The 25,689-nt window shown below is 42.3% G+C and overlaps 1 protein-coding gene across 4 annotated transcripts in view; it reads left to right on the forward strand.

The window, feature by feature from the left end:
* Window positions 1–25,689, forward strand: part of INPP5A (inositol polyphosphate-5-phosphatase A) — a 232,379-nt gene that overhangs the window by 170,304 nt on the left and 36,386 nt on the right. For 2 of the 4 annotated variants that reach the window (XM_081007209.1, XM_081007210.1), the window contains exons 10-12: window positions 18,050–18,145; window positions 19,066–19,125; window positions 20,391–20,465. In XM_081007209.1, coding sequence (XP_080863335.1) covers window positions 18,050–18,145; window positions 19,066–19,125; window positions 20,391–20,465 — 231 coding nt within the window. The remainder of the gene's footprint in view (window positions 1–18,049; window positions 18,146–19,065; window positions 19,126–20,390; window positions 20,466–25,689) is intronic. The other 2 variants (XM_081007211.1, XM_081007212.1) reach the window with 1 other exon arrangement.

A 25,689-nucleotide genomic window follows, 5' to 3' on the forward strand; every position in this document is an offset into this window, starting at 1 on the left:
ATCAAGAGTGATCTGGGGAAGATGTAAACCGTTGCCTTTTCTTCTTGGTAGGAAAATGCACGAAGCACATTTTTCAGCACGTCACGTGTTTTAGAATTTCTGCAAAGAAAAAGGCACACTTGGCTGTTGGTTATGATATCAGGAATTCTTACACCCTGCCGCACCCCCTGTGGATAAGGCCCACTGAAATTAGGGGAAGTGTCTTCCGGGCGCAATGTTTATTGACCAGAGTGCTGTCATGTTTAGAAATGACTGGACAGGGGGGTTGCTGGAAGCAGGCGAGCTGCCTTTTGTTCAGCACACTGACAACAGCTACTCAATTGTCCGATTGTTCGGCGCTGTCATCTCCCCAAGTTTCTCCCTGACAACAGGTGGCAGGCACGGATTGAGAAATCTGTGGCGGCGTATCTATGGTAATGGCTTCACACATTTTAAGTGTAGGCTCACTTGACGTTTCACATATCGGGGCTGGTTTCCATGACTTCTGTCACATTGCTGCCAGTTGCCTGTGGCTGGAACCCACACCAAAGGGGTAGCTTCTGAATGTGGATGAAGGCTAGCCATTTGCTACCGTTGTCATGTGATACCTGGCTGAGCTGATGCAGCGGTGTCTGAGGTGTTTATCTGATTGGGATGTAGCCTCTGTAGTGTGGGATCACTTTAACCCTGGAGGGCTTCCAGACAGCCTTTGTTATTTTTATACGGGCAAGAGCTGAATATGTGTTTTACTTGATTTAGATGTCCATTGTGACACATTTGACAGTCATTCCCTGGTGTAATTGGACCTGTTGATTCCTTGGTCTGGTTTACAACTTTCCTGTGTGGTGGAGTAAGTTACTGCTACCCAGCATGGTGATTCAAATACACTGAAGGGGCAATAAATACCTGATTGTCTCTGTATCGAGAGCAGCTACTTCATTATGGGTCTATCTAAAGCATGATGGTTCACCGTACTTTATATAGCGCCAAGTGTGGTGCATTTTTCTTAATTGCGAAACAGCTTATTCATCCCATTGTTTTCAAATGTGTATCAATATTTAAGACAGTTTCACTTCCTTCTCACCCCCTTCCCCCCCCATCAGTTTTGCTTCCCGGGTTGTTCTATCCCCTACTGCTCCTAATCTACTATAAATTTTATATAATTTCTTTCTTTTAATTGCCTGTTTCCACTGTTGCATACCTATCCATCAGCAAGTTATTGAACTGTCCTTTCCAGTAAAGAAAAATTATGGATTTTGTCCACCTTCACCAGTAAAACAGCTTTTTGGAAGGAAACTGTAGAGACGAAAGATCACGCTGACACATAACATCGTAATTCAGACCTTCAGATGAAATTATCTTTCAGTCTTAGCTCTTTAATGGTGTAGGGCTTTTTCTAAAAATAAATAAATCTCAAGCTCATTCAGCATGTTCTGAGCTCAGCGGTATAATGAGACTGCTCTGTTAGCAAACAGGCCTTGTCTCCCGGCAGCTACTTCCCCCTAACCTAGAAATTGGAATATAAAACTTTACAGAGCTCAAAACAATTACATGAAGACCTGGGTTGTTTTGCTGTCTCTTGAAGAAAAGCCACTGGACAAAACACAGTAAAGCTGCAGTGAGGGGGGAAAAACCATCTATATTTTGCATCTGCTGTGACCTTTGAACTTTCTGCTTATGGACATGACCACCACAGTTCCTCAGAAGCCCACAGTAGGGTTGGCTGTGCATCCTGCTTTACAAAATATAGTTTGTATTTGAAGGGCTGGCAGTCCTCTCTAGGAAAGAAGTGTCTTATCTGAAGAGCTGCCCAGTTTAAAGAGACAGAGCCATAAGAAGGGAGGTAGAAGCCATTTAGCACCTGGGCAGCACACAGGGCACGTGATTAGAGTCTCCTCCTCCAATACGTTGAAATATATTGATTGTCCATTCAAAATCATATTTTAGCTTACATGACAAGGCTGCACCCTCCTCTTGTAACTCATCCACCCCCAACCGACTGGTATGTGCCCACCCCAGTTCCCCATAAGCAAACATCCATGTTTGGAAGGGGAAGCTTTCATCGTACCAACTGTGGTCCCCCAGGTTGTTTGAATGGCTTAAAACTGTCCGAATCATAATTTTACACAGCAGGGGACATACCTTGACACAGCCGGTAAAAATAGAAAATATTAATTGAATTGGAAAGAAGATAACGCTACAAAACTAGAGGAAGTGTGCCCTCTTTTTCCAGCCTATTTGTTGCTCCTAGAAATAAACTGTAGTATGGTAGAATAACACATGAAACCCATATGCAACTTCTTAACGGACGTCATAACATCTAAGCGAGAACGCTTTGATAAATGTTGTACTGGACTCATCAGCATGTTAATGAGTTAAAGAGTGGGTCCTGCAAGCAGGGATTATAGGATCTTTATCACATGTTGTTTATCGGAGCAACACTTAACAGTTTAGGACAGCATTATTCAAGGAAAAAGAAGATTTGTTTCAGATACTGACATAAACATCTCCTCATAATAGTGGCTTTTCATTTACTGCATTGCAATGCACCATAAGCTTAGAAGCACAACAGATTCTTTGTTGTGTCTCAATACTGCTTGTACAGAGTGATGTCAGTCAATTTTTGACCTATACAGTCTGGTGTTATTCTCAACAATCAGTAATAGATTTTTCTTGTGCTCCCCTAACAACCCAGGGGTAGGCCAATACAGTTCTTGAAAACGATCATTTGCTTTTATGGTGTCTTCCTCTAGGAAGTACAAGGTAATGACCCTCATGGAAATCCCAGCTGAATCCATTCATTTCCTTCTATTGACCTCTCCCAGCTTGTCTTTTATTATTTCCTATTAATTTCTACTGGCTTCTATTGACAAGTGGATTTGGAGCTTGAGAAAATTAGTATCCTAGTAGTTCTGGTCATCCTTTTTCCTTATTCTCAAAATTTAGATACATTAAAAAAACCCTAGATCTGTTTTCCATTTCACCTTAGTATGTAGGCCAGGGATAGCCAATGTAGGGCCATTCAGATTATGTTGGACCCAACTCCCACCAGCCCCAATTGATGGTCATGGGAGTTATAGCCTGACAACATCAGGAGTGCCTGGCGTGCTCTGGTCCATGGGGTCATGAAGAGTCAGACACGACTAAAGTGACTAAACAACAAGTATATAATGAAGAGTGTACCTGCTTGCACCCATATATACAGTCAATCCTCTTTCGTAGTGGATGGATGTCCAACACAGGGTGTACGTGTGTGTACAATTAGATATAGGCACATTGACAGACACACCCACTACACAACTGTCCTGATATCTCTGAGCTCTTCCCTTATCCCTTTGGAACAGATCTCTTCCTTTGCCCCTCTTCTTCTCTTTTCCCCTTTGATCCCTAGAAAGACATCAGCCAGCCTTGTGAACATTAGAAATTACCTTTCCTGGTTACTTTCCCACTTACCTCTTTTCAGTAAAAAAATGCACAAACACGCAATACAGGTCATCAAAATAGGTTACGTTATAATACTATTGAATTGTGTTGTAGACAATCAATAGATGGAAAATAGGCAGACTCTACTGCAGAGGTATCCACTATCCAAAGCCGGGAGTGGGGAAGCAATGGTGTGATTGAGATGGGGAATAGAAATCAGAGTTGTTTTCTAAACTTCATTGTGGGGGGCTGACTGAAGCATCTTCTCTCTCTCTCTTCCTCAACCTTTGGGTTTCTTAAATGGGCAAAGCTTCTTTAAAACAAGCTTCAACATTAGATGGGCACAATCATTGTACTCTTTTAGATGCCCACTGAAAACTTTTCTTGTTTCACCAGGCCTTTCCACAGAAAAGATTTGGTTATATCTGTTCGCAAATTTTGTTTTGGGTATTTTATTGTTTTTAGATACCTTTAACAATTTTTAGATATTTTAAATACGTGGGGGCTTTTAAAAAAAATTAATTATGGTTTTTAAATATATCAAAGAAGTGTTCCTGGGCTCCTTTGAGAGGAAGGGCAGGATATAGATTTAATTAATTGGCTATTTAAACCCATAATGTATACATGTTAATTATGTAGTGGGCAACCTGGTTGGCCACTGTGAGAACAGGAGGCTGGACTAGATGCGCCATTGGCCTGATCCAGCCAGGCTCCTATGTTCTTACCTGTTAATTTTTGTTCTGTATTGTCTACTGTCACAATGCCAGTCGCTCTCCAGGGTCTTAGGTAGAGGACTTTTTCATCACTTGATCCTTTTAACTGGCAATGTCAGGGCTCGAGCTACAGGCCTTCTGTATGCAGTGCAGATTCTCTGCCATTTAACTACAGTCCCACCACAAACTGGCCCACACACTGACCTTCCGAAGCTACAGGTACATTATATGGAGACATCTGTTTCTTTATATGTGCCTGGCTACTGACAGGTTTTGGCAGGCATTTGTGTATACACACACACACACACACACACACACACTTCTAGATTATTATTTCTGTATGCACTATAGAAAATTATTTATGGTTAAGGAATCACACTTTCTTAAAACCAAACTTTGTAAAGATGGTAGCCATGTAAATAATACTTTAGGAGAAAATGTTTTCAGAAATCTGGCTCTAGTCCGCCAAACCCAGCCAGCCTCACTAGCATACGAAAGGTGTTGCCTCTTTTCCTTGTTGTGGTGTGGAAGTTTTATCATGCAGGAGCATTTGCTCGCAACTGGACAAAGCTACAGGAAATATGTGTGTTTGCAGACATATTCAATAGATTCAGCATCTTTTGTTAAGGTGAATTTTCACAATGACCCGACCAGTAAGTTTAAGCATGATAAATAGTTCAGAGAAACATGTCCAGGAACAGGCATTCTTAAAAGATATTTCCAGTTTCTAATTTGTTTGTCCCCCAAAGTAATATTTGTGCCTCATATTGCTTTGATGAGAGTTGCTGCTTAAATGAAATAGGCATTCTAAGCTGATAATAGTTGACAAAACGCTTATTTTAGTCTCTCCCCCCCCCCCCCGCAATTTATATTGTGTGTCAATAAGAAAACTATGTAAATGTGAAAGGGTTCAAGTGAGGGCTACCCATAGCAGGCTTTAAGTTATGCATCCTCCTTTGTGCTAATTTTTCAAGGATTTCTCCCCCCTGTGATGAATACATGAATTTTGTGCACTGAAGCATAGTGCTGGGCCTTTTGGATAGCTGGCTCTGCAAGAAAGAGGAAGAGAGGTTTAATCACAAAAGCAAAAACTTCACTCCGCACTTTGTTCCATTTGCAAATGGTGCATATCGCCTTTTGTGAAAAAGAACCTATGGCTTGATTCATGATGACGGCGCTTCGTAGATTCTTCACATGGTCCCCTTTTTTTCCCCCAGCCCAAAATAATGCACATGAAAAGCAAAAGAAACTGAACATAATTGGGACCAGCAGCTAGTATTAGGTCCTTTTCCAATCAAGATTCTCTGAGCATAACCTTTTCTGTTGGTGCTCTAAGCCTCTTTCCAGAACTTAGGAGCTTTGGCTCCTGTTTCAGGACTGAACAGAGCGGTTTCAATAAATCAAAGTGAATTTGAAACTTGAAGTCACTCTTTGCCAGTAGGGTTAAATTGATTTTTATAGTGTGTCTCTCTACAAAAAAAAAAAGAGGGACATCAGACTTGTGCAATACATGGAGAGTCTGAAGGAATCCTTGGCTTGAGATTCAGAATGTGTGTTTTGTTTTGTTTTTTAAATGAGGAAGGGAAACTGCAATTGAAATTCATGGTGGCAACTTGCTTTTATTTGAGAGATTTATCTGTTGAAATCCCATCTAGCCTCATCTAGCCTTTTATTCCAGATTCTTCCATCCATTGTCTTTAAGGTCCATTTCTTTTACAAGGCTTTTCCTTTCAGCTTTCTCAGGGATCGGGTCTTATAAACATCTGTTTGTGGCTTTAAGGGGGGGGGGGAGCAGGCAGGGCCCAGCCTGTATCTTGCCTCTCCATCCTCTGCTTTTGTTTCCACAGGCCATTGTTTCCAATTTCATGCTATCAGAGGAGCTGCATGTTTTCCTGCGTGAAGTTGTCAAAGAGATAAAAGCCTAGGAGCAGGGTCACATTTAGAGGGATGGGCATGAAAAATTGGTAAAATGTATCTTGGAGCCCACCCACCAGAAGGTTGCTTGGTGCAGTTCAGAAATCGGGGGAGAGTTATGTGGTGTTAAAAGTTGCACACATTTGGGTTTTTTTGCGGTAGGAAATAAGTGTTGAGGGAAAGATAGCGAATTCCTGCAGTTCTTGACTGAAGCTCAGGCACTAGTAAGTCATTTTGTAGCTGGACTGCTGGGGTGCAAGCCTGAAGAAACAATGTGAAAGGAAGACCTCCAATAGTATAAATCATGGGACATTATAGCCACAAGTGGACAATCATATATTGACTTAATTAGCTCAGATATGAAAGGGCCCCATTCCCTCACATGCAGCTACTTTGCTCCTTTCATTGAAGTGAGCAAGCAGGCCGGGTTTCTAACTCTAATTTCCCATTACATCCAAACTGGGAAGCTGTGTTGAATGGCTTCCAGACAGGCCAGGATATTAAATCAAGTTTAAACAATAGCTTCATATCCTAGCTTATTCAGAAGCCATCAGCCATAGTTTCCTGGTTTTGGACATAACAGGAAACTATAATTAACCAAAAACATCTGGCTTTTTTCCAGACTCTTGTGAAATGCATAATGGCTTGTGCCTATAATAACGTATTTTGCTGTGATATGATTGTCCGAATGTGGCCATATTGTTTGTTTGTTTGTTTATTATTTCGTTTACCCTGTTGTTCCTCCCAAAGGAGCCCAAGGTGGCAAACATCAAAATGTTGAAACAATACACTTTTTAATACAATACATAATGTGAGAGAGGGGCAGCACAACTTGGAGAGTTAGACCAGAAGCTGCTGCTGTGTTAATGAAATCCACGGTAAGAAATAAATAATACTTTTTACATGCTCAAAGAATATCACATACATTATTTCAGGAATTGTTGTGGTAGCCTTGTAAGTAGATCTCTGTTATTGACCCCATATGAGAGGACTAAACCTGAAGATCTGTTTTGTTGTCCCATTATGGTGAGAACTTTAAGCCCAGTGGGAGTTTCAGGAAGGCAGCTCCTCCCCACCACACTGGCTACTACTGGTGGACTAGGTAGCAATTTTAGTGTAGTATCAGCCGCCCAGAAAGAATGGAATTAGCTGCTCAGGTCATCGGGGGATACCACAAATGTACATTGTACTGCCTACTCACTTCTTTTCTCCTTATCATGAAGGCAGAGGGCGTGCAACCCACAATGTCTTATGAGTACCGTATTTTTTGCACCATAACACTCACTTTTTTCCTCCTAAAAAGTAAGGGGAAATGTCTGTGCGTGTTATGGAGGGAATGCCTACGGGTGGCATGCCTACGGATTTTCTTCCTCTAAAAACTACATGCATGTTATGGTCGGGTGCATGTTATAGAGCAAAAAATATGGTACTTCCCAGAATGCAACAGTGGCTTGGCTAAACTCTAATGAATTTGTGACTGCAAATGATCAAAGCTAGATTTTGCTACCCAAGGGCGGACTTGTTATGGGGCTTTGGTTTAATGGAGGAAAATGGCATGGGAGTATGCTGTGTATCTCCAGAAGGGGAGACTTGAGAGGAGAGGGTCCAAGAGGCAGAGAAGAGTCAGACCAGGCTGTCTCCCCATCCTGCTCTGCTCTCTGCAGATCTCCCAGGACCAGAAGAGGTGTGAAGGAGGCGGAGCAGAGACAGACACATTGACCGAGTCTCAGATTGCTTGGGAAGGACCTGGGGAAAGAGGAGGCTTAGGCAGCTGTGGGAAGGCAGGGACCTTCAGTCCTTACAACTGCCTCATAGGGGCAAGATCTACCGGGAAGTGTTGCTATGCTTCCTAGGCCTGGCCTCCTGAGTTGCCTTGTTTCTGTGAATAAAGAGTTAACTTCACTGAAGCTGTGTGAGTTATTGCTGACCTGCTCACGGCACCCACTCCTGACATTCTGCAACAATGTGTGCTACAGATGTGATTGTTTTAAAATGAATAGGTGTTGGAATTTATATAAATTCAGCCAATCCCTATGTACCTGTAGAGTTGCATGTTGCCCGCATGTTGTTAAAATAAGCCATCTCTCTCTTTTTTTCTGGATGTCAAAGCAGTTCAGATATTATTTGTTTTAAGTAAAAAAAATATTTTTCAGTATAGAGAATGAAAAGGAAAAGATACAAAATAACATCTCATTGATTTGCAATCTTTAGTATGGTACAGTTTTCAAAAGTTTTTTTTTAAAAAAAAAAAAATCTTAATGGACCAAGGGACTATCTAATAAAATATTTTCAAATGAGACTAAATATTTGTAACATAAATGAGGTTTATAATGGAACACTGCAAAGCATTCAGAGATTGATTTTCAAAGTATATAAGTGTAATTGAATTCCCATGGATTATAAGTGGCAGTTCAGGGCCAAAGAGACTCTGAAAATATAACAGCATCATTATTTCTCTATGTCATATGACACTAATATGAAACTATAAATGCTGTTATTGCTGTTTAGGACTATTGCTTCATTTGTATTCTGAAGATGTGTCTGAGCACCATGTCTGTGCTCTTACCTTATCTATGTTTTTAAAAGCAGTACTTGTGTCACTCTCCAGCATGACCAAGAGATGAAACCTAGACATGGTTATGCACATAGTGCCAGGTCCTTCTCAAGGCTTTTCCCATCAGAGCAAGATTAGGTGACTGGAATGCCGGGGACAAAATCAGCCCATCATTTCAGCCCCTAGGAGACTGAGTCATGTCAACTGTGTTCTCAAATGGCACTTTTTAACTTTTTACCATATAAGTGAGCTCATTCCTGTGAGGTGGGGCAGGGAGCTAAGGGCTAAACTTGAAGAAACAGTGCTAGCGAGGACAAAATCTGCCCTGACGGAGAGAGCAATATGGATCTAAGAAGGGTTGCCAGGACAAACTGGAATATGTCCAGAGGACCATGGCAAAGATGGTCAGACCACACCTGGAATACTGTGTCCAAAGCTGAACACCACCATTTAAGAAGGATGTTGACAAGCTGGAACGTGTGCAGAGAAGGGCGACCAAGATGATAAAAGGTCTGGAAGCCCAGCCTTATGGGGAACAGTTGAAAGAGCTGGATATATTTAGCCTGGAAAAGAGGAGACTGAGATGAGCTATGATAGCCACCTTCAAATATCTCAAGGGCTGTCACATGGAAGAGGGAGCAAGCTGGTTTTCTCCTGCTCTGGAGGAGAACCAAGGGCTTCAAGTTACAAGAAAGGAGATTCGAACTAAACATACGGAAAAACTTTCTGACAGTAAGAGCTGTTTGACAGTGGAACGGTCTCCCTCAGGAGGTTATGGGCTCTCCTTCCTTGGAGGTTTATAAGCAGAGGTCGGGTGGCCATTTGTGATGGATGCTTCAGTTGAGATTCCTGCATTAACTATGGAACTTGCTTCCGCAGGAGGCAGTGATGGCCGCTAACACAGATGACTTCAAAATACATGGAGGTTGTGGCTGTCAACAGCTACTAGCCACAATTAAGGCTATGCTCTCCCTCCATGGTCAGTGGAAGTATCATTCTGAGTACCAGTTGCTGGAAACCACAGGAGGGGAGAGTGCTCTGGCACTCTGTTCTTGCTTGCAGGTTTCCCACAGGCCGCTGTGAGAACAGGAAGTTAGATTTGATGGGCCCTTGGCCTGATCCGGCCAGTGGTTCTTATGTTCTTAAACTACAGGCGGCCGCCATTTTGCATGTGTGTAATTGACATGTGACCGCTGACCCTTGGGTTCTTTTGGACCCAGAAAGGAGCAGGACAGTGGGGTTATGCATTCTCCCGCTGATCACGGGGGCCAGGAATGGAACCCCTGTGCAAAATGGCCGGCGCCTGCACAAGAACAGGGCTTTTAGCCAAACTTCAGGATGTTGATAGAAGCTCCCTGGTAGTAACACAAACTGACTCAAAAGCCAATGGGCTCTTCTTTGTTAGGGATTTTTAAGCAGAGGCTGGATAGGTACCTACTGCTACACCATAGCAGTAGATTTTCTGCATCAACAAGAGGTTGAACTAGATGGCCTTTGAGGCTTCTCCTAACACTATAATCCTTGGAATCTGAGTTTCCTTGTTTAAATCAGCCCTTCCTGTGCTCCCCAGAGTCTCTGGGTTGTAGTGTACAAAGACGTGTTGCAGGCCCTGTGATCCTTGCCGTCAGCCACCACCATACCCAAGCAGCCAAACTGTAAATCAGACAGCCATCTTTCCCTGCCTTCAGTGTTTTCCCCTTTGCTGCCATCGCTTCCATTCCTCTGTCATTGATACTAATGATGCATCTGCTGTTGCTTTCTAGCTAGGTTTAGAGGGGGGAGCAGAGGAAAGGAGCACAGCAAAGCTCCAAAGGAAGCAAAGGGAGTGTTGCGCCAAAGTTTGCCAGTTTGTTGCTTATCCAGGTAGGGTCTACTGCTGTCCTCTTGAGGTCAAGTGGAATTTGCATGAGTCAATCTTGTAATGCACATGCACACCCTCATAGACAGACAGGCAGGCACCTTAAGAAGAAACCCAAAGCTTAATGCTGATGCCAGGGAATTTGATGGGGGAGAGGTTCTCTAGTGCTTCCCCTGTTACGCTATCACTGCAGGATACATAAAGCACAGACCTGCCCTTAATCCGCGAAGAGGAGGTTGTAAGTTGCTCCAGCACTAGTTTCCCCTAATGCTCTTTTGGCATGCAGCCTGCCTCAATTCTGCCTCAATATGCATCATTGATTAACTTCGTTTGCCTGCCTTAACTTTGACCATATATATATATATTGTTTTTGTCTGCGTGGTTGTTTTTGATGGTCCGGTGCTTTGAAGGAGAAGGAAAAAATTAAAGCCCATCTTAAAGCCCCTTACAGCATGCTTTCTTCTTCGGTGAAAGTAAGTGAAATAAAGAAGATGGCATTAGACCCCTTTGCTCCTTGCAGGGTGGGGTGGGGTGGGTGGGTGGAAGCTTTCTGTATGTTAAACAGTCTTGTGGACATCTGGCACGATTGGTTTTAATCTGCTAGCTAAAAAGTCAGGATTAAATCTTGCTTTACACCTCTTTGTACTGCAGTCAGTAAAGTGACAGAGCTGCTTCTGAAACAATGACACTACTTATTCCACCCAATATGCCATGTGGCAGAGAAAAAAAACCCCTCCCCCCCCTCCTAGTACCACTTCTCCGCAAAGACAATGAAGCATCTGGTGGGCTTTTCCTGTGTCCAAGATATATTTTTGTCAGTAATTTCACTCAGCCGGCCTGCTTAGTTCTCCCCTGGTGCTACTTTTTGAGACATGGTGTGCCAAGCCCAGTGGTAAGAGGTCAAGAGGCCAAAGTGATGAATTTTTATGTGCCTGTTCCTTGTGTTTCTGCTCAGTCACGATTCTTTGCGCGCTGCGCTGCTTCTGAAAGGGAGCCACTGTGGGCAATTTGTCCTCCTGGCCTGGAGAGAATGAAGGAAGCAGATGAGTTAAAATAGCATGTATGACTTCGAACAGAGGAGCACACAAAATGTGTTCCTGCAGTGGAACAGAGCATTTCTGTCACCACTGAATGTTGGGGGGGTGCCCTGAGATTTGTGGCTTCTTGGAATCTGATCAAGTGGCAAACGCATTTAGCATCTCTCAAAAATATAGAGGAAAGAATAGCACTTCACTAGCTGTTATTGTTAAAACATGGTGCAGGGAACACTCTGCAACCTGCTGGGGTCGATTTCTCTAAAGCTGTTTTAGCCTATTCGGTCTCCAGCTAGCAGTTGTCAACATTTTGTGTCTACTTCCTCCCCTTTCCTCCTTTCATCAGTGAAAGGTGCATTGTACCTCTCTCAAATGATGAGGGAGAAAGGCACATTGTCACTATCAAACTGTGAAAAGTTGTGTATTTTACTAAACCCTATCCTCCTGCGCACAGAGTTTCTGCCCTCTGCATTTATCCCTTGCTTTTTGCACCTATCTGGTTGATCCTACACAACAGGGGCCGTGGGATCTTTCAGAAGATATATAGGAACCTACTAAATTGTAGTCTGTTTTTTGCATAATGTTGGGGATGGGTGGTAATTGCCCTGGGATAACTCTGAGGGCAGGAGGGTACATTGTATAATCATCAAAAATGCAAAAAAATTGACAGCTTTAATATCAAAATACAGTGGTACCTCGGGTTAAGAACTTAATTCGTTCTGGAGGTCTGTTCTTAACCTGAAACTGTTCTTAACCCGAGGTACCACTTTAGCTAATGGGGCCTCCCGCTGCCGCCGCGCCGCCAGAGCACAATTTCTGTTCTCATCCTGAAGCAAAGTTCTTAACCCAAGGTACTATTTCTGGGTTAGTGGAGTCTGTAACCTGAAGCGTCTGTAACCCGAGGTACCACTGTACTCCTTTCCTAACCACAAAGCATCTTTCTGCCTGAGGTGAAGGACGAGGTCCCCATCCTCTGGCCGCTTGGCATTCCACCTACAGGTAGATGTATCTTACTTCAGCACTGGTGATGGGACAGTGTCATCCACCACACATGAGGACAGAAGGCTGGTTTAGAGGGCATGAGTTAGACCCCATGGCATAGACCGCTCTGTGCTCTCAATGCCGTGCCGCCACCACATACTCACCAAGTTCCCTGGCTGCTTTCTTAAACAAATGCTTCCATAGCAGTGCTAGAACATGCATGTTGGTTGGTTGGCATCCATCCGTCCCGGGAGACAACAGAGGAGTGCACCTTTGGGGTTTTTTAAATGTCCTTAAATTGATTTTACAGAAAGATTTATTTAAAATAAAAAGAGAGGTATGAATGTGCATGCCTAATTCTGAACATCTCACAGGTCATTGGCTAGAAAGGCAGAAATGCTTTCATCAGCTGTGAGATTTGCAATACATGAACCACCACATGGGCTAAAGAACATGGAGAGAGAGAAGAGCAATCTACCAGGGGAAATGCCACTTTAATATATCCAGACACAGACATCCTGTTTTTTTGTGTTGTTTGCCAGTCTTGACCAATAGGATTCTTAAACTTCAGGTACCCCAGTTGTTCCTAACTGTAATAGTTGTAAATAGTACTGCAGTATTAACACCAAGTAAACTTTCTAATGCTTTAGAACCCACCTTTAGTTCAAAGCCCGGGGGCTGGATCTGGCCCAATTGCCTTCTAAATCCAGCCCGCGGGTGGTCCGGGAATCAACCTGTTTTTACATGAGTAGAATGTATCCTTTTATTTAAAATGCATCTCTGGGTTATTTGTAGGGCATAGGATTTCGTTCATATTTTTTTTCAAAATATAGTCCAGCCCCACACAAGGTCTGAGGGACAGTGGACCGGCCCCCTGCTAGAAAGGTTTGCTGACCCCTGGTTCAGACAATTAAAAAACATTTTCCCTTTTCAACTTTATTTTTTTGTAGGTAAATTTAAATATCATGCATGAAAAATGTGGGCAAGCTAGGATGTATTCCTGGTGGAACAAAATACCAAAGATGGCAATGCTATAAGTATGGAAACTGCAATTATATTTAAAATAGAACTGCAGTTATATAGCGAGAAATAACGTAGTGCAACCAGGCATCTGCTCATGCAGTGAGGCTTCTCCTTCCTCCTCCACACTCCCAAAATCTGTTTTGCAGGGGTTGGGGTACCTCCACAGCAGATTTGGGGGGCAAACAGGAGAGGAGAAACCAGAAGCCTTGTCACACAAATTGCCCGTTGGATATTATTCACAGAAGTAATGCACACAGTAGACTGAAATAAGTAAAGTTAAGTAACAAGTCCGCTGATTTTTATGGGTATATTCTGAGTATGACTTTGTTGGATATCCCCTGATCAAGTAAAAATACTAATATCATCTGTATATATCGTAAGTAAATAAGGTTTATTTAGAGACACAAAATGAAATGACCTGTTTGAAAAGTGTATTTATTTATTTAGGGCCAACAGAAAGAGTCAGTGCAATATTTGATTATTACACTCTTTGGCACAACTCTCTGAAGCATATTATAACTACCGAAGTAAAATAAAGCATATTCTTAATCCTTCTTTCCCTTTCCTAAATTGTCTCCCTTTGTTGAATTATATACCAGCCCAGTTCACTCATAATGGTAAACCATAGTTAACCCAAGTCTGGAATTATAGATGAAAGGCAATCTAAAAGTACTGTTAACAGACAAATAAATAGCTAATGGTTTACCATGAATGTGTCCATCTGCTCCTTGCTAGCGCAGAGAGAGGAAGAAACATGATCTCTGGCTTAGCATTATGATCAGTAAGTGAAGAACAATTTACAGAGCAAAACAAACTACAGTCTATGTTTGGATGTAACACTAAGCCGGAGATCATGGTTTGTTTCATCTGTGTAGAGGGCTGCCCTCTGGTACTCAGTAAAACACCACACACGTTAATAGGGCTATATAAATAAATAAACCTCATTCTCCCTTTGACATCTCAGAGTGGCTTACATGGGCTCCCGGTAGTCCCTCTCTCTTTCTCAGGCACTGATAAAGCCCAAAGCTGGGCTCATGCTTTGTCTTTCTTCAAACAAACCACAAGCTGTGACCAAGGTTTGTTACATAAGAGCCTTCAGCCAAACCATGACTTCACTTCCAACAGCACAGTAGAAATCAAAGAGATGTGAAGCAATCTTGCTTTTTTACTCTGTTCCCCATCATGTTGTGTAGTTGCTTTTTAACTGTGATTTAAAGTGGCATTGTTATTATTATTATTATTATTATTATTATTATTCATTTCTATACTGCCCAAGTGGAAACAAATCCCAGAGATGCAAATGGAAGACACTACCAAGTAGTGAATGCAATATACAGCAGTCCAGTTCAGACACTACCACACATCACCAACGCCATGGGACTTCCATGCATTTTGAAATTTTTAGAAGTTCTTGAGCTTGTGCCCCTCTTCAGATGATCTCCCTCTCCCGGCTCAGAGCCTAGTCTGCAGATCCATTGTTAATATTTCAGTGCAGGATATGATGGCGTCATCCAGACCTGCCAGGTTGTTTGGACATGCCCAGACATTAGCTGAATATTTTTGCTGTTGGCTTCAAATTGGAACCGTACCCATTATGATTAGGACAAAAAAAAAAGTAGTTCTAAACTTTTCAGCATCAGAACAATTCAAATTCACATTCCTATCAAAGAAAAGGTATGCTATCACAGCAAATCTGTTTATTGCTGTGTTCTATAACAATGCAAACTTTTTCCATGAAGATTGGACTTCTCTATTCTATGGCACCTTTCCTTATTTTTCCCATGCCGTATAAAGCTCAGACATGGACTCTTTATCCCCACTGCTGTCCCTCTGGAAGGCAGAAATGGCAATTTTCTATAGGAAAAAGCAATCGTCTGCAATTAAACGAGAAAGCCCTGGTATTTTATTCTGATTTCTTTGTCTCACTTCTTTCCCCCAAAAAAGTACCCTTCAAGAGACTGTAGAAGACTGAAAAGAGCAGTGTATTTTCGTAGCGTTTTACTTTCCCCCCTTCTTTTTAAATACCAACAACAACAAAAAATCCCTTCATAAGGAAGCAGGCTTGCCTTTAAAAAAACCCCACCACGTTTCCGATAGTTTTCTGCTTGGGTGACTACGACTTTGTAGAAAGCGAAAGGAGTGGGGAGTGGGGGGGGGCAGGAATTCTCCAGATTGTATAAGAAATGAACCTTTGCCTAATCACTTGTTTGTGAATAAGGTAACTTTTTGAAAGCAACATGAGCTCTTTCTCACATTGGTCCTCAGGAGTCTCACATTTTTATATCATCATCATCATCATCATTATCGCCGCCACCACCATTATTCTTTTGGAGCAAGGCTGAAGTTGCGAGATATAAAGCAGTTCCTGGGGGCAGGGGGTGGGGAGGGGGGGAATGTTCCCAAGCAGATGCCTTTAAGAGACAGAAATCATGAATTTCTTGAATTGCGACCACTCTGGGGGTGGCTACAATGACTTTTCGGCAGTGACAGTAACTCTGCCTTGTCTCTGGGAGCCCTTCTTCGGCCCATTCACTACGGAAAGCTGCTTAAATGCACTTAAGCGCATTAGCATTTGGATGCTCGGGGACCACATTGACCCTCATTTGGAAGGTTTAAATGAGTGAAAGATGGAGCGATTTGTTAGGGCTTTAGAAAACCAGCTTTGGAGAGCAGCGGGTTTTCCGCTTTGGTTTGTTCGGGTGCTTGTTCTAATCTGGTGTGCTGTTTAAAGGCGACCAGACTGATTTGTGACACATGAGTCCAAAGAGCTATTTTTTGGGGGGAGCTTGACCTGATTAGCTAATTTGTGCTTTGAATTTCAATGGTCGGCATCAGAAGTGGGGAGTGGGGGGGGCGGCGGCTCACTTTTGGGAATGGCTTGGCGGGGGATTACCTCACTGGTAACTGCATACAGACACAGATGGCAAAATGTTAATTACTTGTCAAAAGAGACAAAATGGGGTATGAGGCAAATTGTGAGGATGTGTGGAAAAAGTGATTAGCTGGGGGTTAAAGAGGAGAAAATAAAAAGCAATGGCTGCCTCCATTGGCTTGGTGTTCCCTACCTTACCTTTCCCTTCTCTGCCTGTGTTCCCCATAACACAATCTCATTAACTGAGAAACCTTTGGAGCTTGTTTTCAAACGTCTGACCTAGGCAGGACATCGTTCTTCCAAGACATGACTCTTTTAAAATCTAGCCTGTGCAGGTTCCTATTGGTTACTCCAGTGTAACAGCACAATAGTTTCTAGGTGGAAGAACTCAGAATCTGAAAGCGACTAGAAGTTCCTGCAGATTGCTTTGTTGTACCTATGTGGAGCCAAAGGAAAAAGAGAGTTAGCTTTCAAATTCATACCGCCAAGAAAAAAAAGAAAGTGTATTTCTTTTATACTGCTCTTGGAAAGCTGAAATGGTTTTTGTTTTTAAGATCCCAAATTCATGGAGTTTGTTGCGATAAAAGAGTAAAAAGAGGCAGATCTGTTGCTGCTTCCTTCCCTTTCTTGGATTCCAAAGACATCAGTAGGGCTAGTCACCATAATAATAAAAAAACCCCAGGGTTTTCTGTATCGGTTTGCGGGGAAATCATGTCTCAGTGGAAGAGGACATATTTTTTCATGAAGGTTCAGTTTCTACCATCTCCAGATAAAATTGTCAGGTGAAAGGAAGGACCTCTACTTGAGACCCTGGAGAAGACAATTTATAGACAATTAGTTGGACCTGGTAGAAGGCAAGTTCCCCTGTTCCTCTTAGGATGGTTGTGGGTCAGGGGATACCCAGAGCACTTATTATCAGGACAGTGATTCTCAACCCATGTCACCCTGAGCCTCCTCAAGTTTTAAAGACACTTAAGGAACTCCCAACTCAAAAGCCAAGTGGCATCTGAGGGCAGCTTCTGCTGTTAACATAGAAGCACTGGGCAGAAGGTGCTTTCTGCACTCAAAATGTAACATCCTAAACAGGGATGCATGCATTTTCCTTTGTGGGCATTTGCAGGAATTGTACCCTTCCCTGAAACACATCCATCCTTCTTTAGGAGAGCAGTCCAGCTTCCCATTTTGGTACTTTCTATCCTATGAATCTGGTTGTCCTTCCAAACTGCCTTTTCAGAATCAAAGCAAAGGATTGGTGAAATTTCTCACATAGGTGGGGAATAAATATGCTAGTATAAAAGATTATTAAGTTCTCCTAACTGTAAGGGGAACAATTAAAGTATGTGCGGTTGTAAGCAAAAACTGTGTTATCCTATCTATAAATTGTCTTCTTGAATTTTACAAATGATCATCTGATTTTTGTGGGAGCAAAGGAGCAGTAAATAAGGTTACTCCTTATTTTTTTTTACTGAGTTGAAATTGGGACTTTGGTGGGAGCCAACAGTAGTCATAGTCAGAACAGACACATTGCAATAAATGGACCTACTCAGTTTAAAGTTGCCTGTTACTCTGTAGCTTCAACTAACATTTTGCAAAGGAGGTGGAATTCTTCTGTGTCGTGTCGTATTAAAAATGTTTTTAACAAACAAATCTTTGTTTCTTTTCTCTCTCTTTCTCTTTGTGTATGCTTCCCTTTAACAGACACTTTGTGCAAAGGCTACAATGCAGACAGTCCGGGCTGCCGACACTAATGAAGTAGTCAAGCTTATATTCCGTGAATCCGATAATGACCGAAAGGTAGGTAACAAAATGCAGTCCTTGACATTGAAGAGAGCACAGGTGTAACTAAACATCCCCTACCCAGTCTACATTCTAGATTCCAAGGAACAAAAAACACTTGCTGACTTCAGTGGAATAAATAAGCCCATTTAGTTACAAAAACGTTTGTCTAATTTTGAATTCTGGGCAATAGAGGAGCCACATTATTCAGTGACTGGGCTTCCCTCAATAGTCTGGGTTCTCAGCCTTGAATTATTGATTCTAGGATTCAAAGGCCCACTCAGCCATGAAGCCCTCTGGGTGTCATTTGGCCAGTCTCTGACTCTTAGCCAAACCTACCTCACAGAGTTGTTGTGAGGAAAAATTGGAAGGCGGAAGAAGAACCATGTACACCACCTTGAGTTCCTGGGTGGAAAATGTGGAAGATAAATGTAATCATAGTAATAGTGGGGCAGTTTTAGATTTTTAGTACCGGCATCCCACCCACTTACGGACGTTCTGCTTGTGCATGGCCACTTTTACGTGGGACGCCGCAAGATAAACAAATCAATAGAAACAGTGCGCCTTCCCTCACTCAGGGCCACTGCCTGGACGTCACTCTCAGCCTCTTGTTCACTGCAGTGGGAGGGCAATGGCCCTAAGCGAGGGAAGGCTTGGGACAGGCAGCCCTGAGCGGCTTCCAGGCAGCAGCCCTGGTGGCAGACAAGTCTCTCTTTCTCCTCCATGCACGCACTCCCTATTAAAGTGGGGTGCTCCCCACTTTACGCAGTTTCAGTGATGCGTGCAGGGGCCTGAAACGTAACCCCCACGTAAGCAAGGGACGCCTGTACTGTCTCCACCCCCCACCCCACTTGCTGGTTTTTATATTGATTTATGCTTCTTGTGCTGGCATTTAAGTTGACCTTCTGCTGATTTTTGGTGTTGTTGGTTGATTTTAGGTAGTATCCAATGGTGTCCCTCACCCTGAAGGAAGGCTTTTTGATCCAGTGGAGGCTTCTGTAAGTGGAATGGGGGCACCCCACCCCTACCCCGCAGCTCCACCACGTTGGGGGGGCACATGAGAGCAGGCATTGGGTGGAGGCCACAGGGGGGAGGGGGAATCAGCTCACTTAACATAACTGTAGCCCCCAGTAGATCAAAGAGCCTTCCATCAGCATGGGGGAAACCCACTTGTGGTCTTTGAAGTTTATATATGTATATATATATATATATATGTATAAGCTGCCCAGACTTAGTTAGTGGCTGGTATAGAACTTGGAATTAATATCTAACTAACTAACCAACTAACCGGCACCCATCTAAGAACTACTTCTCACATTCATTTCTCCCAGTGCAAGTATACTGGCATGTATGAAAATATTTGTAATCCTTCTCCTAGGGATGTCCCAAGAATATCGGCTTCCTGCATCCAATTTCTGACTAGCAAGTTTATGGAGGGAAGTTGATATTTGCATAACACCTCCTATAGCGTTGGGTTTTGGGTGGGGAGGGGAAGCATAATGTGAGAAGGGCCCTATGTATCCTAAAATTATGTTGAGCCTCCCCTTATTAAGAAATAATAGTAATAATTTTATTAATTATACTCCACCCATCTGGCTGGGTTTCCCCAGCCATTCGAGGCGGCTTACAGAACATATAAAAACATAGTAAATTGCCAAACATTAAAAAACTTCCTGATACAGGGCTGCCTTCTGATGTCTTTATCTCCTTGACATCCAAAGGGAAGGTGTTCCACAGGGAGGGTGCCACTACCGAGAAGGCCCTCTGCCTGGTTCCCTGTAACTTCGTGTCTTGCAGTGAGGGAACCACCAGAAGGCCCTTAGTGCTGGACCTCAGTGTTCGGGCTGAGCGATGGGGGTGGAGACGCTCCTTCAGGTATACTGGGCTGAGGCCGTTTAAAGGTCAGCACCAATACTTTGAATTGTGCTCAGAAATGTACTGGTAGCCAGTGAAGATCCTTTAGGACCGATGTTTTATGGTCCCAGTGGCTGCTCCCAGTCACCAGTCTAGCTGCCACATTCTAGATTAGTCCTGGTTTCTGAACTACATTGTTCTTAAGGCTTTGTATGTTTGCTTTGGTGGGGGGGAGGTGGTTGTTGTTTTGTTTGTTTGTTTTGCTTCAAAAAGTCAGAAGGAGTCTTGATTTAATGGTGAAGAAAACAGGGATTGAGAAACACAATTTGGGAGAATGCCCTTGTTAAAGACCATGTGAAACTATAATTTTTAAAATGCTTTACAAGCTCTCTTTCTTCTTCTTTTCCAGGTTATGCTACAATTAGAAAAGAAACTCTTCGACTATTTTAATCAAGATGTTTTTAGAGATAACAATGGCACTGCGGTGAGTTTCCAGCTGTACAATTGCATTTTATAAATGCAAAGCGTTTATATTTTATAAACGCTCCGCTCTTGAACCCTGGATGCTCCAAGGAATATGACTCCAAGGAATATGTGTAGCATGGAAAACATTAATGTCTCTGACATGAGTTTATTTTATTTGTTGGTTTTTTATTTTTACATTTCTAGGAAATAAGCTCACCTTTTAAAATTCATTTCAAAGACAAGCAAGCTAAACAGTTTCAAATGAGTAAAATTACATGAGCAAAACCACCACACTTTCCCAAGTTCACATGGGAAACTTGAGTTCTGATGACTTTTTTTAAAACAAATTATGGGTTTCCTTATGTTTTAAACTCGGGTATAAGCAACAAATCACAACTTACCTTGTCATGTTTGTAGAGTTTGTGTTCCTAAGGTTCTAAGCTTTTCTCCCTTAAAATGCTGGATCTTTTTTTCAGGTTTCCGCTGAGTATTTCAAAGCAACAGTTGCCGAATTTTAAGCACCTTTTCTCTTTAGATTTGACAAAAAACCTGTGTATTTTGTACATAAGTTACTTGTTCCATGAACAGCTGATGTGGTGATGGGGGGTGCTGCAGAGGCAATCCAAGACTCCTGCTGGTGCACTCGTGCAACCCCCACCTCACTGCCACCCTTGCCCACCCACTGTCCAGGTAAGCCACTGTTTCTCAAACTTTAAGTCTCCAGCTGGACTACAACTCCCATCACCCCTGACCCCTGGTCCTGCTTGCTAGGGATAATGGGAGTTGTAGTCCAACAACAGCTGGGGACCCAAATTTGAGAAACATTGAGGTAAACAGTAACCTTGCCAGTGTTAGGAAGGCAGCTCTGTGGCACCACCCTGGCTGCTCTTGCTGTACATTCATTCTCTGAGATAGTTTGAATGTGTTACTGAATCCTAGGCTAGCACCACAAAGGGCAACCTCAGTATCTCAAATGCCTTCCTCAGACATAGCTATGTGGGGGGAGCATGGAAGCTTTTTCTTCCCTTTTCAATCAATCACAATCCCAACCCAACAAACTCTGGTTAGTTTTCACTGCGGTTTGTTGAAACGAGACCATTTTCAACCATGGTTTATGAAGCTGTGGCAACAAACCACAGTTGAAAATTAATCACAGTTTAGGGTTTAGGAAATAAGTCCCATTGAGTTCAGTAGGACTTAACTCCCTGTTCAGTGGGTATGAGGCTGCAGATTTCACTTGATTGTGCTCAAGGTTAAAGCTTTGAATTCCTTTGAGATTGCCAGGACTCAAATATATATTGGCCTTTTTGAAGGAAAATTCATGATGCTACAAATGGTTAAAAATATTTAATTCTGTTGTACACATCCACCTCTCTCCCCCTATTCTTCCTAATGTCTCAAGAAATGAAACTGATTTGTAGAGGAAAAAAAGTTACATGGGGGGGATAATCGAGAGAGGGACATTGCACATACCTTTGTAAATCAAGAAAATATTTAATAAAAATACATTTTTTAAAAATTCTGTTCTACACACAAACACACAGGCTCATCAAACCTCATATATGTTTACTATCTTCATTTCGTCTCTCATTTGACATTGTGTTAAGGGTAGCATGAAGCAGAATGTTTTCATTAGTGTAACAGAATCATAGCCTGTTCCTACCTGGCGGGGGGAAACCTATTATTATCAGAAACCATAGGAGACTCAAAGAACAGTGACACCTTGAAAAGGGTTTTCACATTTGCAGATCTTTCTTGTTGCGTTTGTGGCCCCCAACACCAGCGGGTGTAAATTAACAATGCTTATTGTAAGCCACAAACCTCAATAGTATTGATGTTTGCAGCAGTAAATCTGACTAATAAGGAGATCTACTGCACAAACTAATTTCTTGGAATATCAGGTACTGCTAGGGATGTTCATTTGTTTCATTTTTTTATCAATATGAAGACAGGGATACCTTTCACCACATAGGAATGCAATCCTCCTTGTCAATTGCCATTTCTTTATACAGTGGTACCTTGATTTTCGAACAGAATGTGTTCTGGGAGTCCATTCGACTCTCAGAACTGTTCAAAAATCAAAGCGTAGCTTCCAATTGGTTGCAGGAGCATCCTGCAGCCAATCGGAAGCCGCGCCGGACATCCGGCTTCCGAAAATCATTCAAAAACCAGAAGATGCACTTCTGGGTTTCGATTGTTTGGGAGCCAAGGCGTTTGGTTTCCAAGGTACAATTGTACAGTAATATCATGCCAAAGGATTTCTGTTTTATCTTTGCATATATTAATACATATGCCATTCCTATCTTGTTCTTACACTGATTGAATCAGGGCTGCTTCAGTCTTCAAGCATGAATGACTATTGTATGCATCATCACATTTTGGAGCTGTACCGGGCTTTGTTGGTGCTGTGGTTCAGTCCAGCATTGGTTTTGAAGGTAGTGAAAGTGCAGATTCACTGGGGTAACTACACAGCAATTGCGGGGAGGGGTTCCCAAATCAGAAAGTGGTTCTTCGAAACAGGTTGAGCCCCATCAACACTTTATATATCTAGAAATAGTGCAGTAGCTCCTTGCATTGCTCCTCTGAAATTGCTGCAGCTGGAATTGACCTGAGCTGGAATTGACAGGAATACCGTACAGGATGCAATAAATGTGTATTCCATGTGATGGCATACGTCAGCTTTCATCATCTGTTTTGAACTACAGTTCCCATCATCCCTGACCAGCTGGAGCTGATGGGAGCTGTAGACCAAAACTCCTGAAGGGCATCAGGCTGGGGGAGACCGGTGTATGCTGTGGGTACCATATATCTCTGAAGGGAAACTTCTTTGCTAGTCAAGTTTCCTCCTCCAATCCATTTTAGAAAAGCCTGGCAACATGAGCTGTTTATTATTTTGGGGCGTATTGAATCCCATTCCTCACTGCTGCACACTTGATGGTTTATAGACTTAATCCAGGACGATGTAGATGATCCTTGAGATGTTTGACTTCATCTCCCATCGACAGGCCAGTCGACAGGGGTGATAGGAACTGCAGTCCAGCAACATCTCAGGGCCACAGGCTTGTCCCCCTTGATGTGCAGGAAATGATAGGAATAGCAAGATACGGCCTGGAGGAAATGCCCAGTCTTTTAAATGTACTTTCGCCTCCAGTGTGTTACACCTTTGGCCTTTTACCCTACCTGTTCAGGCATGTGCACATCTGTCACTGAAGGATGATAGGCAAGCAGAGAGCTGAAGCAACATACTAGCCTCTGAATTGCCTCCTGCCATGGAGCTCATAACATTCTACCTATTTAGAAGTCGACAGTCGTATCTGGAGATGAGATGAGGATTAGTCGACAGTCGTATCTGGAGATGAGGAACCTGCTAGTGTGATCTCCCCACTATGGGTGAGGAGATACATAAGGGCACAGTCCTAGGACAGTGGACTGTGAGTGCCGAGGGACTCGTAGACCTTGAGTTTATAGTCCCTGCTAAATATATGAGTATATAAAAAGTAATGGACATTGGCCGTCTGCTTATACAGATAATTCCCTCCGCATGGAAGGTATGGGGAATTCATGGGCATTATGTAAAAGCTATACTTTAGCGCATAATTTTTAACATAGCGCTATCTCACTAGAAATACTAGCAGCCATAAATAAACAATGAAAAAGACCCAGCTTTCCTCTTTTGATGTATCATATGTGTGTTTCAGTTTATTTTTTAAAGCAACTCGAAAGATTATAATTATATTTGTGCAGTATTTCAGTACCATTTTTTAAAAAAAGAAAAGGGGGCGGATGGTGCGAAAGATGATCATTCCTGTTTATGGCAGTTCTTGGCATTCCAGCAGCATTCTGAGCCTCGGTTGGGTTAATTTCCCATGCATGGCTCTTTTCACGTTTGCTTGCAAAGACACAGGCAGGCAGGCAGGCAGGCCACTTTAGAACATTATATTTCAAAATCTGTTGCCGTTTCATTTACGCACCGAGAAGCAGGAAATCTTCCAGATCAAGAATGGAAGAAAAAGATAAATGATATAATGAGCCATTGGAGATAATCTAATCTTCATGGTCTAGTTAAACACGCAGCACCATGATCACTAAAAACAAACTACCTATCTAAAAGGATAAATGTCCCTGGGCCAAATTCAACCCAAAAAATCCATCGCATCCTTCATCACCCACCAGCCTTGTACCAGCCTGACAGAAATTTAATTCAAGCTGGCTCCTGAAAATAATTATTGTATTTTAAGAGTAGTAATCATTGGTCGGGACATGATTGAATGTGTCCATGCCTATTGACTTTTTCTATGATTTATAGCTTTGTTTAGTCGATATTCCCATCGAAATTGTATAATTAATTATAAGTGGGGCTGTCAGGTCTGCAGGATGGAGTGCCCTGATGAGTATTTGGGAAGATTAAATTTTCCTTAGCTATACCGACGCAAGGCTTGGGAATTTTCACAGCAATATGGCTGTTGGATAGAGATGTTTTCTTATGTGTATAGCAACTGCTTGAGCTCAAGATCCATTGATTTTCTTCAAAGCCACCTTTTTTTATCAGTGTGGTGTCTCTTCAGCAACAGTGGAATTTGTGCAGATGTGACAACACCTGACAAATATTTATTATCAACAGGCTACTTTATCATTGTCCATACGCTGTTATCTCTTCTTTTTTTACATTGTAATCCAGAAGAAAAATTATTTTAAAAGGTGTAGAAATGGCTAGCACGCTTGTGAAAAATCTGAAATACATGCAAATAACTAGTTCAACAGAAATACTGTATGATTTCTATTCAGAGCTGCATTTTCCTTAGAGCTGATCCTGTATTTTTCTTTTTCTTTTTTCTTCTCATGACAATAACGTGCTGCTGTTCACCAGCCTTTTAAGCCTATGGGGCCATTTGGATTTTTAATCAGATGCCATTTTGCTAGCACCGTAGCCCTAATGCACTAACTTGGAAATTACTTTCATAGGTTTAGAAACTGGACTTTTTATAGATGAGACAACAACTGACAAATAATTCATTATCAGCAGGCTACCTTATCATTGCCCATACACTATTATCTCTTCTTTTTTTAACGTCACATTCCAGAAGAAAAAATATTTTAAAAGAAATACTCTCTCAGAAACTAGTGGTGGGTGCCACCCTTTTCCAAAGCCTAATTCTTACGTGGGAGAAAAAGGTAACCCCCCTTAGCAGCTCTTGGGCAAGGTGGCAGTGAGTGGGGAGGTCTTAGAGCCCTTTTAGGCAGCA

Source organism: Podarcis pityusensis (assembly GCF_964106645.2).
Source record: "Podarcis pityusensis genome assembly, chromosome: 5".
NCBI classification, from domain to species: Eukaryota; Metazoa; Chordata; class Lepidosauria; order Squamata; family Lacertidae; genus Podarcis; species Podarcis pityusensis.